Here is a 19,292-nt window from a genome sequence, read left to right as displayed (position 1 = left end):
TCTGCACTTTTACATAATTATTTCGAATTATTTTCACAATTTTTCAAACTTTAATTAGGTGTTTTTGCATAAAACTGCAAACGGTCAAAAATTAGCGCACAAAAGTTTACTAGGTAACTCTGTCTATTGTGAGAGCGATCAGCTGACACGTTCTTACGGAAAAAATCAAAATTGTTTTGATTTCTGCGTTCCGGGCTACGTACGTACGGGCGTTGCACTTCGGTGAGTTTTCGTTTACATTGCACACTCATAAGATAGGTCGTGTCAGCTGACACGTTTTTGGTACGTACGTTCGTGAGTAACTGCCGCATAAGTTGTTTGATTTTAAATCAATGTCGATTATGTTCGTTTAAGCAAGTTGGATCATTGAACACGATTATGTTCCCGAATGTAATCGAACGTTGTTGTGTTCGAATTTTGCAGTTCATTGGTTGGCTCAGCTGTTGGATATGGATATGACAAGTTTGCCAGCCATTTAAGGGCCAATTAATGGTGACTTATAACCATAAAACCATAACCAGATAAAACAGCTGATCGAACCTACCTAATGGAAATCAATGTAATCGATTAATGGTGCCATACCATAACGCTAACGCCATAGCCATACCATGGCCAACCAATTGGTTTTTGGTTTCTCGCCATATCCATAAACCAAAAATATTTGAGTTGGTGAATTTAATAATAATAAATAGATCTTATTCATTGTCTGGGATATGTTATGATTAAGAGACTTACTTTTTGTGTATTATATTTGTAATTTTTTGCGTTTTCTTCGTTTTTTTAAATTTTCACGATTTTTAGGTTAAGGTTGGCGATCACATTGGAGATAGTTATGGATATGGGTATGGTTACGACTATGGCGTTAGGGTTAAGGAAGTTTAATTTACGCTTTATGAGTAAGAGACTTATTTTTTGTGGAATATGTTTGTAATTTTTAACGTTTTCTTGATTTTTATGAAATTTTCACGATTTTTAAGTTAATGCGTTGGTATGGTTACGACTATGGCGTTAGAATTAAGGAAGTTTAATTGGCACTTTAAGACAATACGTGCCCTGAGCGAGTCGATTTTTAGTCCTCTATTTCGCATCGGGTACGCACTTGCACTTTTCGAAGTTCAGCCAAGGCCAAGGCGAATTCATTTCGGTACAAATTCGCTAGAGTTGTGCTTTTTCGTTCATTTCAGAGACTCGATTCTTTAGTTATTTTTCTGATGAACGAACAAGTTGTTCTTTTTGTTCATCTGTTCTTTTTTGTTTTCAAGCAAATTTTTTCACTGCTGCTTGCACCCGCGAATAAAGCCAAAAAGTATAGATGAGGGTGTGTATGCAGCAATGCTTTGTGTAGGTATACTTAAATGTGTTATGAATAAATAAGTTAATATATACATATATGTTTTATGAGGTGGGTTTTGTCAAAGGCTGGGGTAATGCTCAGTCAATCCAGAGTCGAGTAAAGTCCCACAAATCCCTACTGAATAAATACACGATATTTATGTGTTACGAACACACGCACACACGGCTGGAGATATTAGGCGGGCAGCAGCTTTTCGTCGCAAGATGGCGAGGGGGGCGAAGCGGCGGCTAACGGTCGTTGGAGTAGAGGAGGTTCGGTAGAGCGGTTGAGCGGTCGGGTGACAGGCGAACTCGTACGGCGGTACGGAAGCAGCGGCTTAACGGCGGTAGGATGGCAAGCGGCCAGTGGCTAGTGTAGCAACGGCGGGACGGATGCCTCGGCTTAACGGCGGTAGGGTGGGAGACGGCCAACGGTCGTCGTCGCAGCGGAGTGACGGATGCAGCAGCTTAACGGCGGTAGGATGGCAGACGGCCAACGGTCGTCGTAGCAGCGGAGTGACGGATGCAGCGGCTTAACGGCGGTAGGATGGTGAACGGCCAACGGTCGTCGTAGCAGCGGCTTAACGGCGATAGGATGGCGAACGGCCAACGGTCATCGTAGCAGCAGCGTGACGGATGCAGCGGCTTAACGGCGGTAGGATGGCGAACGGCCAACGGTTAGTGTGGCAGCGGCGGCACCAGCAAGGCGGGATGGGCACGGCGGTAGTATAGCGGACGGCCAACGGTCTGCGTAGCACCGGCGGGATGGAAGCAGCGGCGGCACCAGAGGGTCGACGATGCGACGGCAGCGGCGGTGGGCTACGTAGCGCGTACCAGGGCCGGGGAGAGGGGGGAAGTAGGCTGGCGATGGTGTTTACCTGGACAGCGGCGGCTCGGTTGACGGTATCGGCGGGATGGGATTGATCGGTAGCCTTCGGCATGATCGGTAGTCCGCGGGGTCGGTCACCTGAGGAAGAGACTGTGAGGACTCGTTAGTGCTGGTTTCACCGCTGGACACCCCCGCCTCCCTACTTGCACAATAGTAGAAGGTGCGCAAGGGGGGCGGAGTTGTACCAGCCGAGGTACCGTGGGTCGACCCGTGGGCGGATGGGAAGTGCACCTTAACGGCACAGCGGTAGCCCCTGTGCGCACGCCTCGGCTCACGGCTGAAACCAGAGCTATGGAGAGGGGTCGTGCGGGCAGCGGGTCATTCCTTACCAGACCAGGGCGACGGAGGGAAAGGCAGCCCGAAGACAACACTCTCGTCGTCCTGGTGCAGCAAAGGGGTGACTCGCGCCACGGCCGCACCCTCTTCTCCCTAGCTAACAAGTGGGAGTGGTCCCACCGCTCCGGCCAGCCTATTAAACCAGAACTGAGGGGAGGGGTGCTTTGGGTCATTGAGGCGGCAGGCCGCTCAAGCACCAAGGTGGGCGACGGAGGGAAAAGTAGTCCGAAGACACCACTCGCGTCGTCCAGCCCTGGTGGAGGGTGACCCGCGCCATGACGGCGCCCCTGCCACGCAGCCCGAGCTGAGGAGGGAAGGGGGTATTTGGTCATTGAGGCAGCGGGCCGCTCAAGCACCAAGGTGGGCGACAGAGGGAAAAGTAGTCCGAAAACACCACTCGCGTCGTCCAGCCCTGGTGGAGGGTGACCCGCGCCATGACAGCGCCCCTTCCACTCAGCTAGCTAGCCGAAGTGGTTAGTTTGTCTTTAAAAAGACAACCACTCCCGCTGGCTCACCTGTGAGAACTGAATTGCAAAAATGCAAATTCGATGTTTATATGGGTGGTGCCGCAAACTGGTTGAGAAGTCAACACACCATTATTGTGATTTTCATTGGTATGCTATTTAGTGCTTGTTGACTATGCTATAAAAGAATAAGTACAAGTGGTTGTTGGCTATGCTATAGAAAAATAAGTACAGGGAGGTTCAGGTGGCTATGCTATAGAGAAATAAGTACAGGGAGGTTCAGGTTTAAGTGAATAAGAAAATACAGGGAGAATTTACGTTATTGCAACGCTACGTTACAGTTTAATTAACTTCAAAAAAAGTAACAAATTTCGGATCCAGGAAATTGAAAGAGTACAGACACAAATTGTAAATATGATCTTTTCAAGTTTAATAAATGTAATTAGTTTCTTACAAAAGATGTTTTACATAATTAGTCCACACATATATTGTTGTAGCAGTGCCACACACATAACTTTAGTGTAATGCGGCAGTTACCCACCGACGTGTGCCGTACGTACGGACATTTGTCGTACGAAACACGTTTGACCGAACCCTCAAGCCCGTAGAAATCAATGTGTGCGGCTGTGTACATGTACATAACATATTTGTGTGTGTATTGTTTACAGATAAGCACTGTTGCCATTGACCAGTTTGCATGCTTGCTTATGGAAACATCAAATTTTTCCAATTTAATTTTTGATGTTGTACAAGGCTGGAATTAATATTAAATAAATATTAATAGATTACATATATATAATCTGCACTTTTACATAGTTATTTCGAATTATTTTCACAATTTTTCAAACTTTAATTAGGTGTTTTTGCATAAAACAGCAAATGGTCAAAAATTAACGCACAAAAGTTTACTAGGCAACTCTGTCTAGTGAGAGAGCGATCAGCTGACACTTCTTACGGAAAAAATCAAAATTGTTTTGATTTCTACGTTCCGGGCTACGTACGTACGGGCGTTGCACGTCGGTGAGTTTTCGTTTACATTGCACACTCATAAGATAGGTCGTGTCAGCTGACACGTTTTTGGTACGTACGTTCGTGAGTTATGCGGCAGTTACCCACCGACGTGTGCCGTACGTAAGGACGTTTGTCGTACGAAGCACGTTTGACCGAACTATCAAGCCCGTAGGAATCAATGTGTGCGTCTGTGTACATGTACATAACATATTTGTGTGTGTATTGTTTGCAGATAAGCACTGTTGCCATTGACCATTTTGCATGTATGCTTATGGAAACATCAACTTTTTCCAATTTAATTTTTGATATTGTAAAAGGCCGGAATACATATTAGATAAGTATAAATAGATTACATATTTATAATCAGCACTTTTACATAATTATTTCGAATTATTTTCACAATTTTTCAAAATTTAATTAGGAGACAAATATGTTATGTACATGTACACAGGCGCACACGTTGATTCCTACGGGCTTGAGAGTTCGGTCAAACGTGCTTCGTACGACAAACGTCTGTACGTACGGCACACGTCGGTGGGTAACTGCCGCATTACTCACGAACGTACTTACCAAAAACGTGTCAGCTGACACGACCTATCTAATGCGGCAGTTACCCACCGACATGTGCCGTACGTACGGACGTTTGTCGTACGAAGCACGTTTGACCGAACCCCCAAGCCCGTAGAAATCAATGTGTGCGGCTGTGTACATGTACATAACATATTTGTGTGTGTATTGTTTACAGATAAGCACTGTTGCCATTGACCAGTTTGCATGCTTGCTTATGGAAACATCAAATTTTTCCAATTTAATTTTTGATGTTGTACAAGGCTGGAATTAATATTAAATAAATATTAATAGATTACATATATATAATCTGCACTTTTACATAGTTATTTCGAATTATTTTCACAATTTTTCAAACTTTAATTAGGTGTTTTTGCATAAAACTGCAAATGGTCAAAAATTAACGCACAAAAGTTTACTAGGCAACTCTGTCTAGTAAGAGAGCGATCAGCTGACACGTTCTTACGGAAAAAATCAAAATTGTTTTGATTTCTACGTTCCGGGCTATGTACGTACGGGCGTTGCACGTCGGTGAGTTTTTGTTTACATTGCACAATCCTAAGATAGGTCGTGTCAGCTGACACGTTTTTGATACGTACGTTCGTGAGTAACTGCCGCATAATGCATAAAATTGAAAACGGTCAAAAATTAGCGCACAAAAGGTTACTAGGCAACTCTGTCTAGTGAGAGAGCGATCAGCTGACACGTTCTTACGGAAAAAATCAAAATTGTTTTGATTTCTACGTTCCGGGCTACGTACGTACGGGCGTTGCACGTCGGTGAGTTTTCGTTTACATTGCACACTCATAAGATAGGTCGTGTCAGCTGACACGTTTTTTCTACGTACGTTCGTGGGTAACTGCCGCATTACCCACCGACGTGTGCCGTACGTAAGGACGTTTGTCGTACGAAGCACGTTTGACCGAACTATCAAGCCCGTAGGAATCAATGTGTGCGTCTGTGTACATGTACATAACATATTTGTGTGTGTATTGTTTGCAGATAAGCACTGTTGCCATTGACCATTTTGCATGTATGCTTATGGAAACATCAACTTTTTCCAATTTAATTTTTAATATTGTAAAAGGCCGGAATACATATTAAATAAGTATAAATAGATTACATATTTATAATCAGCACTTTTACATAATTATTTCGAATTATTTTCACAATTTTTCAAAATTTAATTAGGAGACAAATATGTTATGTACATGTACACAGGCGCACACGTTGATTCCTACGGGCTTGAGAGTTCGGTCAAACGTGCTTCGTACGACAAACGTCTGTACGTACGGCACACGTCGGTGGGTAACTGCCGCATTACTCACGAACGTACGTACCAAAAACGTGTCAGCTGACACGACCTATCTAATGCGGCAGTTACCCACCGACGTGTGCCGTACGTACGGACGTTTGTCGTACGAAGCACGTTTGACCGAACTCTCAAGCCCGTAGGAATCAATGTGGGCGTCTGTGTACATGTACATAACATATTTGTGTGTGTATTGTTTACAACAAAGCACTGTTGCCATTGGCCAGTTTGCATGCATGCTTATGGAAACATTAACTTTTTCCAATTTAATTTTTGATATTGGAAAAGGCCCGAATACATATTAAATAAGTATAAATAGATTACATATTTATAATCAGCACTTTTACATAATTATTTCGAATTATTTTCACAATTTTTCAAACTTTAATTAGGTGTTTTTGCATAAAATTGCAAACGGTCAAAAATTAGCGCACAAAAGTTTACTAGGCAACTCTGTCTAGTGAGAGAGCGATCAGCTGACACGTTCTTACGGAAAAATCCAAATTGTTTTGATTTCTACGTTCTGGGCTACGTACGCACGGGCGTTGCACGTCGGTGAGTTTTCGTTTACATTGTACACTCATAAGATAGGTCGTGTCAGCTGACACGTTTTTGGTACGTACGTTCGTGAGTAACTGCCGCATTATGAGTGTGCAATGTAAACGAAAACTCACCGACGTGCAACGCCCGTACGTACGTAGCACGGAACGTAGAAATCAAAACAATTTTGATTTTTTCCGTAAGAACGGTCAGCTGATCGCTCTCTCATTAGACAGAGTTGCCTAGTAAACCTTTGTGCGCTAATTTTTGACCGTTTTCAATTTTATGCATTATGCGGCAGTTACTCACGAACGTACGTATCAAAAACGTGTCAGCTGACACGACCTATCTTAGGATTGTGCAATGTAAACAAAAACTCACCGACGTGCAACGCCCGTACGTACATAGCCCGGAACGTAGAAATCAAAACAATTTTGATTTTTTCCGTAAGAACGTGTCAGCTGATTGCTCTCTTACTAGACAGAGTTGCCTAGTAAACTTTTGTGCGCTAATTTTTTACCGTTCGCAGTTTTATGCAAAAACACCTAATTAAAGTTTGAAAAATTGTGAAAATAATTCGAAATAATTATGTAAAAGTGCAGATTATAAATATGTGATCTATTAATATTTATTTAATATTGATTCCAGCCTTTTACAACATCAAAAATTAAATTGGAAAAAGTTGATGATTCCATAAGCATGCATGCCAAATGGTCAATGGCAACAGTGCTTATCTGTAAACAACACACACAAATATGTTATGTACATGTACACAGACGCACACATTGATTCCTACGGGCTTGAGGGTTCGCTCAAACGTCCGTACGTACGGCACACATCGGTGGGTAATTGCCGCTTTAGTGGCATCATCGACATTCGTGCCCAGAATTTCTGCGTATGTATGTATGAATTTACAATGTTCGCGAACGAGAAGTGAGAAAGAATAACATTAGATAAAATGAACTAAAGGAACAAATGAATTAAAAGAACAAATAGAAACGAAATCGAAGATCTAGTTCACTTGTTCAGTTGAGAGCAATGATGACGTTGAGAGACCCGGTCAATTGAACAAGTTCAGAACGAAACGACCCAACTCTAAAATTCGCCTTAAGTTCAGCTGATGCATCTTTCATAGATTAGATTGATATGAATCTTTTGCTTACGCTCTCATATTTTCGCTCTCACGAACATGGCAACAATCACAGATAAATCCCTCGCGCCAGCTGAAGCGGGTGCCAGAACAAAAAATGTGCCAACCAAAACGAAAAACGTGCCAAAAATTTTGGTAAATCTTAGGTTTACCTACAACTGTAGAATAGCGTTCAAAAATTATGGAAAAAAGGATTAAAATACTTGTTTTAGTGTAAGTATTATTAGTTCGAAGGCGGAGGGTAAATATTATTTTCCATTCAAAAGTTATCACTAAAAATATATTTTGTAAATATGAACTCCCGATGCAACCAGTCCATTTTGATCACAGAACCTGGAACGCCAGACATGTAGGATAAGCCCTATCCATTAAATAATGTTAACTATTATATCATAGGTCCGATTTACTGAAATTTCAAAAGAATATATGGTTTTCACTGCGAGTTAAATGCGTTACAATATTTGACTAATTAATTTAATCGAAATGTAAATTTTACTTCGATTTGTTTATACTTAACTCTAACTAGTCGTATTATTGTAAAATAACTTTAAGGAAATAAATATTTTACGACTATCATTTTATTAAATGATTGAAACTATAATCGCCGAAATGTATGTCAAAAATCCCCATTTTCAGATCTATTCATTTTTGTTTGGAGTGGCATCATTGATAAATGTTATAAAAAATGTGCATTTTGACAGCGCTCTCTCGAAACAAAGAGTTGCAAATCCATTCATCTATGGCATCTTTGTTTTGTGAGGCTTTGTTTTCTTGGGTAGTGCCAAAGAAGTAATTTTTTGAAAACAAATCGTTGAGAAGTGGTGCACACTTTTGGGGTTGAGGCGGTTTACACATTTTCAAAAACAATCATGTCGCCATCATTTGACGACGCTTTAATTACCAAAAAAACCATGCATCCAGGCAAAGCATATGAACCACTAAAGCCAGGAACTCGTGTTAGGTTTCATTTTCAAACACGTAAAATCGACGATGGATTGTTGCTAGACGACAGCCGGGTGATGGGTCAGCCAATGGAACTAGTATTAGGTAAAAAATTCAAATTGGAAGTGTGGGAAGTGATAGTACAAAAAATGGCACTAAATGAGGTGGCCAAGTTTACAGTAAACAAATCGGTGAGTATATCCAAATCCATACCAGTTTCGACCTCTGTGGCTAATATGTTTTCTAATATTCTATTTAGCTAGTCACTCAATATCCTTTTATATCGAAAACATTACGTGATGTCTCCAGAAATGTGCAAGAGCGTCGACACTGTTGTGGCATGACACTACAAAATGAGGGTATCGGCTATAAGGATCTGGATGAGTTGCTTTCTAATCCATGTGATTTAGAATTCAATATTGAATTAATTTCAATTGAACAACCAGAAGAATATGAAAAAGAGCGTTGGCAAATGGACGATAAAGAGAAAATGACCGCACAGGCAATATTACGTGAAAAGGGGAACCAATTGTATAAAGAAAAGAAATACAAAGAAGCAGAAGAATGTTACCGCAAAGCTGTGGGTATGATTGAACAGCTTATGACAAAGTATATAAAACCACAAAACATATAAATAGTACATTAAACTAACATTAATACCCTTTTCATTGCAGAGAAAAACCACACGATGAAGAATGGTTAGCGTTAGCCGCAATCAAAATACCTTTGCTTTTGAATTATGCGCAATGTCGTCTCTTGGAGCGTGATTATTATGCGGTGATAGAGCATTGTACTGAAGTGCTTGGTTTAGATAAGAACAATGTTAAAGCATTGTTTCGGCGCGCTAAAGCCCATGCGGGTGCGTGGAATCCAATAGAGGCGCGCAATGATTTCAACAAAGCCGCCGAATTAGATGCAGGTCTAAAGGCGGTTGTTAATAAAGAGCTACAATATATTGATGCAGAGCAGCGTGCGCGTGATGCTGAGGATAAAAAACGCTTGCAGAAGTTATTCTAGAAATTATGTATATAAATTTTCTTTTTATTTATAGTATTTGTTGTATTTTAAATGTTATTACTTACGTTGACTAACACCTTCATAATATTAGACACATGGTATAAATATTAATATGATTAGATACACTAATGATGTAACAATTAAGGTGAAGTTCCAAAGAGAAATAATTAATTTATAAATACGTATACGTATATTGGTTTATATAGTAAACACCAAGATCAATTGTGCATATACAAGTAGATAATTGCTATTTAATTTAATTCTAATCTGATTTACAATATAGTTAATTTATACAAGGAACCATAAATAAATTAAGTTTATGTAATCATACATAAATATATAAATGCATTTTTAGTACTTTAACTTGAATAATACGAGTGAAGTTTAAACTTTCATTTTAATCAGTAATATGTTGAATTTTGTGATAATGGCCATAACTGATACGGTCTTTGTTGTAATTTATTCCCAAATCTTAACATTTCAGTATACTTCACACTCATCAGAAACTATCCCATTTTCTGCAAAAAGCACCCTTTTATTATAACATTTAAACGCTGACCTTTTTTTGTTTGTTTTCATTTAGTATTCTGATAAGTTTTTACAGTCCAATGTGCGCCAATGCAAGAAAAACAACCAAGCGCTTTCACTTAACACACCACCTTTCCATCTCTTTAGCATTTTGGCAACTATTTCTTTTGCCACGAATTTGTTCTAGGACAAAATTTAGTTTTATTTTCATTGTTATCATTATCGCCTAGGATGTTTCTTAGTACAGTTCCGAATAAGAGGAATGTATTTCAAGCAATGTTTGGTTATAGGAAACATTTTGTAATACGCATGCACTTATAGTATAACACAACTACATCCATTAATAATGTATAAAGTACTCAACTGCTTGTAACAATGAACATGACAGTCTGGAATTCAAGACATTGATAGAAATGTATCGTACATATCTTTACAGGCGAGGTTCTTTCGACCCAAAGTTCCTCATGGAACTAGGGAATGAAGGGCGGCATCGTCTGGAAGGTTATATGGAGTTATATTAAATCGCTGCCGCGTAGGCAATGAACGTGACTGATTTAGGGATAGAAGAGATATATTAAGGTAATCAAAATGCTGGTGATTTTATTAAGCCGGAATTCGAATACTATTCTTGTCCCTAATATTTGGCATAGATAAAGATTTGTATATATAAGTTTACAACAACTTTCCAATTAAAGATCATTATTACATTGTATTTACATAACTACAACAAAAACTTTTTAATCACATCTATAAAGGGCACCAAGGCCAACATGAGAATTTATTCAGGCTTGCACTGTTTTTAAAAAAATATTTCTTATTCAGCTTTGTCATGATTTTACGCCAAGATTTCACAATGGTTTGGGAGTCAAGCATTGAACACTGTGTTACCCAATCTCATTACATACGCGTCAATCGTCCACTTCCTCCACCAGGAGCACCTTCAGCCTCTCCCCGCTGTTGCTTACTCTCTTCGGTACGCCATATGAATGGCTCCAAACGATCTTCAACATCCAAAAAATTATTTATAGCCTCAAAATTAGCGATATTGTCATGCAGCAGTGAGTTACAACGACTAAGCTGCTGTGAAATAGTACGCACTTTTGAGAATTGTTCCGCATATGCCGCATACGTTTTTTGCATATCGACAAAGGAAGCGAACAGCGTTGTTATAGAATTACTAACCACTTTTGTACGTTCCACAAGATGATTTTGCTCTTTTGCCACTTGTGTGGCGCATAAATTTAAATGCGTTTGCATGCGACCACAAATATTTACTAAATGTTGTGAATTCAAACGTTCTAGTACTTCTTGGTCACGTGTAAAAGTCGCTGTTGTTATAGAATCACGCAAAACTGGAAGAAATTGTGGTATATTACGCAAACGTATTAAATCTGCATCACCATCATAGTCTGCATCTCGTGCGCCTGGTTTAACTATAACTATAGTGCCGGATGTAGATTGTGGACGCTTTGGTGTTGCGCCACTACCAGCACCGCCACCAAATGATTTACGTATTCCTGCACTGCGGTTAATTTGTTGTTGTTGATATCGACTATGTGGTTTGTTGCGTATTTTTGGGGAGTCGCCAATCGGACGATCGGTATAAGAAACGTAGGGCAAGTCGGAGCACACACTTAGTGGAGGTGAGGGTGGCCGACTTAGATCTGTTGAGTTGGTTGGTGATGCAGTTGCTGCTACTGTTTCAATGATATGTTTACTAATGCGATTAGTATTAGCGCTACTTGTACTTTGTCGCGCAGTGCGCCTTTTTGCGTTTCCAGTGGGTGTGGCAGTGTGCGTTTTTTGTTGGCTTGTATTGCCCATCGAAATTTTTAAATCCCCTTCGAATATTTCACGTCCATCAGCTTCCGCTCGCTGTTGCGAATGTTCAGCGCCCATGATGTGGACAAATTTGTTTCGGGTTCCTTATTTTTATGTCTAAATGCCAGTTGTTGCAACTTTTTTGTATTGATTTTTCAGTGTTCACTACTTGTCGAGTTCGTTTACATCAGCATGGCTGTTATTTGGATAAAGTTTTTATGATTTGCGGACCGAATCATTAGGCATTAGATATTAACTATTACATATATATGCTTTTTTTGCACAATTTTAATTATACAAACTTTGCACTACCAAAGAAAACAAATATTGGTAAACACCAATGAGTCAGCTGTGCTGACGAGAGTCGATATCATTCATACAAAACAACCAAGTCGTTACAATGTCAACTGAATTATCCCATCGCCAGGCTGTGCGTTTATCGGCAGTAAGGTATCGAGTAAAAATCACAAAAAGAAGATTGCACATTCACAAGTTCAGAATTGCTTCGTTCTGCGCATTACGTCACAGTTGATGCTTGAGCGAATGAAAGAGAGAAAATAAACAAGAGCTAAAGAAAAATGACGTAATGACGTATGAATTGCCCATAAAGAACATCTGATCCTTTGTTTGCATGTGCCATGTGCACAACTCACAAACAGAAGATTGCGCATTCACGAGTTCAAAATTGCTTCGTTCTGCACAAATACGTCACACTTGACTGCTTGAGCGATGAAAGAAAGAGAGAAAAAACAAACGCTAAAGGAAAATGACGTAAGAATTGCCCATAAAAAACAGCTGATATTTTGTTCACATGCGCAATCTTGTATGTGTGATTTGTGTGCCATGCGCAATCTACTATATGTGATTTGTGGGTATCGAGCACTGTGAATTCATACAAGTGGCGAATGTTTGAAAAAAAAAAACACAATAGTAAACAATCTGGATCACCTGTTCAATCGCTGTTCTGACTACTTAAATTATTTGCTCAATAGTGTTTTTCAAACATTATGGTAATAGGCCAGTTGAGGGGTCGACTGCTCGCTTCCCAAGGCAGTCGGTTCTATGTACCGGAGCGACTCGGGATTTTTCCCGACCAAGGACTGTAATTTAGTGTAACCCCATTTAATTTGTTACGTCCCTCCCACAAATTGTCATCCTCCCAGCAGCTCCTTGCAGCGGGACTGCTCCATATTCTCTTGCTCCGGGAAGGTATCGAACCCAATCTGGGTCCGTCTCCTGACCCCGGTCCTGAGAAATGGTTTTGCTGCATCGGCCGGAAAAGAATCTTTTTAGGATGGTCATACTCTTGTCAGTGTGTCTCGTGTAAGGGATGGTTGCATCGGACAGGTTGTTCTGGGCTAGATCCCAAAACCAGACGTCCTCGTAACTTCTATAAATCTTTTGTGGCTCCTTGTTGTTCACGCCCTAGGGTATCCCGTACCCTACGCTTTAGCCCCACTGCGCCACAAACTCATACGGCTGCTCGCACTCATACCTACAATCTCCGTAGTAGAGTCGGGAGCAATGCCGGGCATCAGTCCCTGCCCCCGTATTCTCCCCCCTCATTTGCGGCAGCAATTGCTTAGGTCAGGGGAACAGACTCTTAGTCCCTACCTCCCTTTGCACCGTTTGCCAGCACAGAATATATATGTTTGCGACAACCGCCCAATGCAGCTCCTGCCATGGACGGTGCCACTTTCCTAGATGTTCTGGTCTCCGCAACGGCAACCCCCCACGGGTTTCATTGCGCCATGTTACCAGGCCGCATACCCAAATACACCGGGTACCCCAATGCTCACCCAAGGACGTCCAGCCCCAGGGCCACAACAGCAGTTGCGTCCTAGACTTCCACAACCCAGGCGTAGTCACCCGTCAGTTACTCCCAGAGTGACGACGTCTCCCCCCATGAACTTCAGAATTCTGCAGTTAAACTGTAATGGATTAACTGGGAAGATCACGGAGATAGTCTATTTCATGAAGCGGCACAACATCCGCATAGTTGCGATTCAAGAGACTAAACTCACAGCAAAATCTGCTCTGCAGACCTGTTCTGGGTATAATGTCCACAGAAAAGATCGCGAAAGCGAAAATGGAGGCGGTCTCGCGTTTATCATACATAAATAAATAAAAAAAAATAAATGTAAGGCGCGATAAGCTTCGAAGAGATCTAAGGCCGAGCTTCTCTTCCAATCTGCGTCGTGCTCCTCTCGATTTTCCCTACACATTGGCTAGACGGGACCTACATGTTTTATGCCGACTCCGAACGGCATCTGCAAGGCAGATAAGTTTCCACTGAGAGCTTTTCATGGCAGAAATACACGCGGAGCGCTTGCCAACCACTGCCGAGGAGCGACCCCGCTTAGAAAAACTTTCTTCTAATTGAAAAATTTTATTTCTTAAGTTTTGATGTTGCTTTGCCCGGGGCGTGAACCCAGGGCATACGGTGGTAGGCGGAGCACGCTACCATCACACCACGGTGGCCGCCGTCATTCATCACTCTGTGCAATATCATACATTTGATCCTGACATCGGCCGCATGGACAGTGTCTTAGAACGTCAAGGCTTATCTGTCCGGTCAGGCGATGCAAACCTAGAAATCATCAACATCTACATCCCTCCTGCCACCTGTTGCCCCAGTGGATACCGCCCTAATATCAGCGCCTTACTCACTGGCAACAATCGCATTATCTTAGGCGATTTCAATGCCCATCACGATCTATGGCATTCAAACTTGCGGGCGGACAGTAGGGGTGAGATGTTGGCGGATCAAATAGAAGAAACGACGTTCTGCACAATAAACGGAGACGCCCCCACACGTATGGTAGCAAGCTGTCACAGTTCGCCGGATATATCAATCGTGAGCGCAGAACTCGTAAACTGCGTCAACTGACAGCCGATGGTAACATTTGCATCCGACCACCTGCCTATACTTATTTCGCTCGTGCGTACGGCCGAATTTTCATTATGGTATACCCCTGTTGAAACAAAAAGTTTCTTCGGACTCCCGTTAGAGGATATTGATGACAATTTGTGATCGGTCGCATCTATTAGGTGGGGCGAAGCACTGCTACAACAACAACAACAACAACAACGGTACTCGGGGGGATGTTTCTTTCTCAGCACAAAACAAAGACCTTGCACCCAATCGCTAGGCCCTTTTGTCCTTCTGCCTAGCTCCGTTCATCGTGCTTCCCGTATGACGGTGACGTCTACATTTGCCTTATTGGGGCAGCACTGAAGGTAAAGCTTCAATTAATGATGGTGATAATAAATGAAAGTTCCCGCTAACAGCAGCAACTTTTGGCGTACGGACGCTGGTAATTGTCAAAGAGCCAGTGTACGTTTACCGGGCTTTGAAAAAAGTTTAACCAATGAGGTAGAACCACACTCCGTTGCACTCAGCGTTTACAAGCCAACCTAATAAAACCGCACAGCGTTTTTTTAACGCACGCAAACAACCGGAGTTTTTTGCCCGAACCGAAATAAGCATGCGTTGCGACAATGTAAATAAAGCATGTGTGCAAATGTCAAACTGAAATGTCACGCAGAATAAAAATTGGAAATCGAGTTAGGTTTTCACGCAACAAATTCAATTTCGGTTGCTCTCTTACAAGTTGTATGTGCATGAGACATTTTTGGCAGAAAATGACTTACTTACTTAATTGGCGCTTAACCGTTTAAACGGTTATGGCTGTCGAACAAGGCGCGCCAGTCGCTCCTTCTCTCTGCCAACCGGCGTCAATTGGTCACACCAAGGGATTTTGAATCGTTTTCCACCTGGTCCTTCCAACGGAGTGGGGGCCTCCCTCTACCCCTGCTCCATAGGCGGGTTCCGATAGAAACACTTTCTTGGCCGGAGCGCCATCTTTCATTCGCATAACATGGCCTAGCCAGCGCAGCCGCTGCGTTTTAATTCGCCGGACTATGCTGATGTCTGCATATAGCTGGTACAGCTTGTAGGATTCTTATTATTTTTATTTAACTTTGTGTTTAAGTTACTTTGAACTTTGTAATTTTAATATGTTCTATCAATATTTTAATTTTCAATATTGATTTTTTAATTTTCAAAAATTTTCATGATTATTCAATTTTTTACATCAAGAAGATATAATCTACATACATACATATGTGAATATTCATATTAATAAAAATAATAGAAAGCATACTACAACTGGCGATCCTGCCACGAGGACAATAAGAAAAGAGAAACTAATTAGAAAATATAATAATATTTTTAAATAAGTGTAGATTGTGTGTATTTTTTTTTAAACAATCCCAATATACACAAAATGTAACGTTTGCTAAGCTAATTTATTGCTAAAAGAAGAGTAGCTTATATATAAAGGAAGATTGAAAATAGCTATATTTGGGCAAGTGACGACAATATCAAAAATTATATAAAAAATCTAAATCTGGGACACTTGAAAATAGCACCAAACAGCTCATCGATAAATCTTCTTCGGTACACGCCATCGCCAACGCGTAGAGGCCCATAAATCTTTCGAAGAACTTTTCTCTCGAACACTCCCAGAGCCGCTTCATCTACTGTTGTCATGGTCCATGCTTCTGCCCCATATAGCAGGACGGGTACGATAAGTGACTTGTAGAGTACGATTTTCGTTTGCCTAGAGAGGACTTTACTTTTAAATTGCTTACCTAGCCCAAGTTGCATTTATTGGCAAGAGTGATTCTTCGCTGTATTTGAGAGCTGATGTTGTTGCTAGTGTTGATGCTGGTTCCCAAATAAACGAAGTCTTTTACTATTTCGAATTTATGATTGCCAACTTTGGCGTGGTTGCCCAGGTGCATATGCGCTGACTCTTTGCTCGATGACAGCAGGTCCTTCGTTTTGTCCTCATTTGCCATCAAACCCATCTTTACCGCTTCTTTTTCCAGTTTGGAGTAAGCAGAAGTAACGGCGCGGGTGTTTTTAGGCCGATGATATCAATGTCATCAGCATACGCCAGTAATTGCACGCTTTTATAGAATATTGTCACGGATATTAGCATCACTAAGTTATCCCATCACTAAGGCGATGCTAAGGCCATGCCAAGCAGTATTTACGTTAATAATCAAATCAAGTATACACATATATAAGGCAGCCCAGAGAGATGTCACACACAGATGCATTTACTTATCCGCCTATGTGCGCGCGAGAGACTGTAAACTACAAACATTCACATCAATAATTCAATCTTTATGTATCTACATAAACGAATAAATAATTGCGTCTACACATATGTACCATGTACGAATACAAGCAGCGGAGAGTCAATGCGCAAACACATGCATATATCTGAGAAGTTTGAGAGCTACTGGACTAGTAGATTCTGGAAGCGCCTAAAAGATGTATAAAATTGTGCAATTTTAGTTATGGCTGAGAAGTTTGAGAGCTCATGGACAATGCTAGTACATTCTGGAAAAATGCAAACGAGGAACCCAAAGGGTATAAAAGGCAACAGATGAAGAGGCGCTGTAATTCAGTTTGATTTGAGCTATCAATCAGTTTGATTAAGCACGCGATCTGGCGGCCAATAGTAGAGTTTCATTTGAGTTATCAGTCAGTTTGGTTATTAAGCCAGCGAGTAGCAAAGTATAAGTGTTATTGTGAAGTACTTTAATAAAGGCCATTTTTCCATTATTCAATATTGGAGTTATTTATTCAACAGTTTAGTGATTCGAACTTAGCAGAGGATTGCAAATAAGAGGATTTGCAGCAAATTCGTTACAATTGGTGTCAGCCGAGGAATTGTTGAATAAATTCCGAAGATTGGGAATACAACTTTGACATGGCAAAGTTCAGTGAATTGAAGATCCAGCAACTGAAAAAGGAGTTGGAGAACCGTGGATTAAATACAACCGGCAATAAGATCGAATTTCAAGCACGGCTACGAGAGGTAATGGAGTCGCAAGGAATTGATGTGGACGAGTTTGTCTTTTATCCTGATGGGGACGAAATAACAACAAAAATTGAAGAGAAAAACGAAACATCGCAGACGGTTACCAGCACAGACTTGAACATGATATTGGCTGCAATATCTGCACAAACATCGACAGTAGCATCAATGTCGTTGCAATTGGCATCCCAACTGGAAGCGCAAGAGGCACGTATAACAGAAATGTCAACGCAAATATCCACCAACATGTCATCTCAGCTGGAATCGCAGGAGACACGTATAACATCCAAGATGGAAACTCAACTGGAAGAACAGAAAACGTATATGTCATCACAGATGGAATTACAGGAGACACGTATAGCATCTCAACTGGAATCGCAGGAGAACCGTATAACATCGAAGATTGAAGCACAAGAGGCACGAATGTCCGAAATGTTGGTACAAATATCAGCGCAGATCTCTGCACAACTGGAAGAGCAAGAAGGACGTATTTCTTCGAAGATGGAGGCGCAAGACACAAAAATTTTGCAACTTGAAAACAAAATCGATGCCGAGATTGAAACATTGAGAGGTCGTATACAGGAGTTGCAACTAATTCGCCCAGTTGTTTCAGCAAGCAATACAAAGGTAAAAACTCCATCTTTTGACGGTTCTGTTACTTTCCAGGTCTTCAAGCTACAGTTTGAGAAGACCGCAGCAGTGAACAACTGGAATGCGGAAGATAAAGTTGCTGCACTGTTCGTGGCATTGAAGGGGCCAGCAGCGGAAATCCTACAGACGATTCCCGAAGGAGAGCGGAACAATTATGAAGCATTGATAGCTGCTGTAGAACGACGTTATGGAAGCGAGCATAGAAAACAGATATTCCAAATTGAGTTGCAAAACCGCTACAAAAAAGCAAATGAGACATTGCAGGAGTTTGCTTCAGATATTGAAAGATTGGCTCATCTTGCAAATGCGGACGCACCCGTGGAATACACTGAAAGGGTAAAAATCCAGAGTTTCATAAATGGCATACGGGGCGTGGAAACGAAGCGAGCTACATACGCAAACCCAAAGCTGACATTTGCTGAAACGGTATCACATGCATTGACTCAGGAAACGGCCTCACTATTGAGTAAACCAGCATACAAAGCTCGTCGTGTGGAAGTGGAAAGACCAGATTCGGTAGACACTATTTTGGAAGCACTGAAGGGATCACAACAGAAAAATGCCGGAGTTATTAAATGTTTCAAGTGCAGCAACCCAGGTCATATTGCACGACATTGCATCAGCGGTCCCAATAGCTTCAATAATGTGGGTGGTCGTAAACGCAGAGCAGAAGGTGATGAGCAAATCTCCAAGACCACTCAATCGTTAAACTAAATCGAGTCAGCCGCAAGGGGCGACAGCTGGCTCCCGCAATTGAATGCCCCATAATCTCTATCTCGCAGATTGGAAGAAGATCGAGCAATCTTACTGTTGGAGGACATGTGGACGGAAAGGA

At 41.4% G+C, this 19,292-nt stretch overlaps 2 protein-coding genes across 2 annotated transcripts; one reads left to right on the top strand and one right to left on the bottom strand.

The window, feature by feature from the left end:
* The first annotated feature begins 8,327 nt into the window (after window positions 1–8,327).
* LOC137250513 (AH receptor-interacting protein) lies at window positions 8,328–9,811 on the top strand. The gene is made up of 3 exons (XM_067783455.1): window positions 8,328–8,734; window positions 8,803–9,152; window positions 9,218–9,811. The coding sequence occupies exons 1-3, from the start codon at window positions 8,471–8,473 to the stop codon at window positions 9,558–9,560; spliced, it is 957 nt and encodes a 318-aa protein (XP_067639556.1). The 5' UTR covers window positions 8,328–8,470; the 3' UTR covers window positions 9,561–9,811.
* Window positions 9,577–12,301, bottom strand: BORCS5 (BLOC-1 related complex subunit 5). The gene has a single exon (XM_067783453.1). The coding sequence runs from the start codon at window positions 11,985–11,987 to the stop codon at window positions 10,986–10,988; it is 1,002 nt and encodes a 333-aa protein (XP_067639554.1). The 5' UTR covers window positions 11,988–12,301; the 3' UTR covers window positions 9,577–10,985.
* Window positions 12,302–19,292: the final 6,991 nt, after the last annotated feature.

This window comes from Eurosta solidaginis, chromosome 4 (genome assembly GCF_040869045.1).
Source record: "Eurosta solidaginis isolate ZX-2024a chromosome 4, ASM4086904v1, whole genome shotgun sequence".
NCBI classification, from domain to species: domain Eukaryota; kingdom Metazoa; phylum Arthropoda; class Insecta; order Diptera; family Tephritidae; genus Eurosta; species Eurosta solidaginis.
The sequence above is the reverse complement of the archived record's forward strand: the minus strand, read 5'-3'. Positions and strand labels throughout refer to the sequence as shown.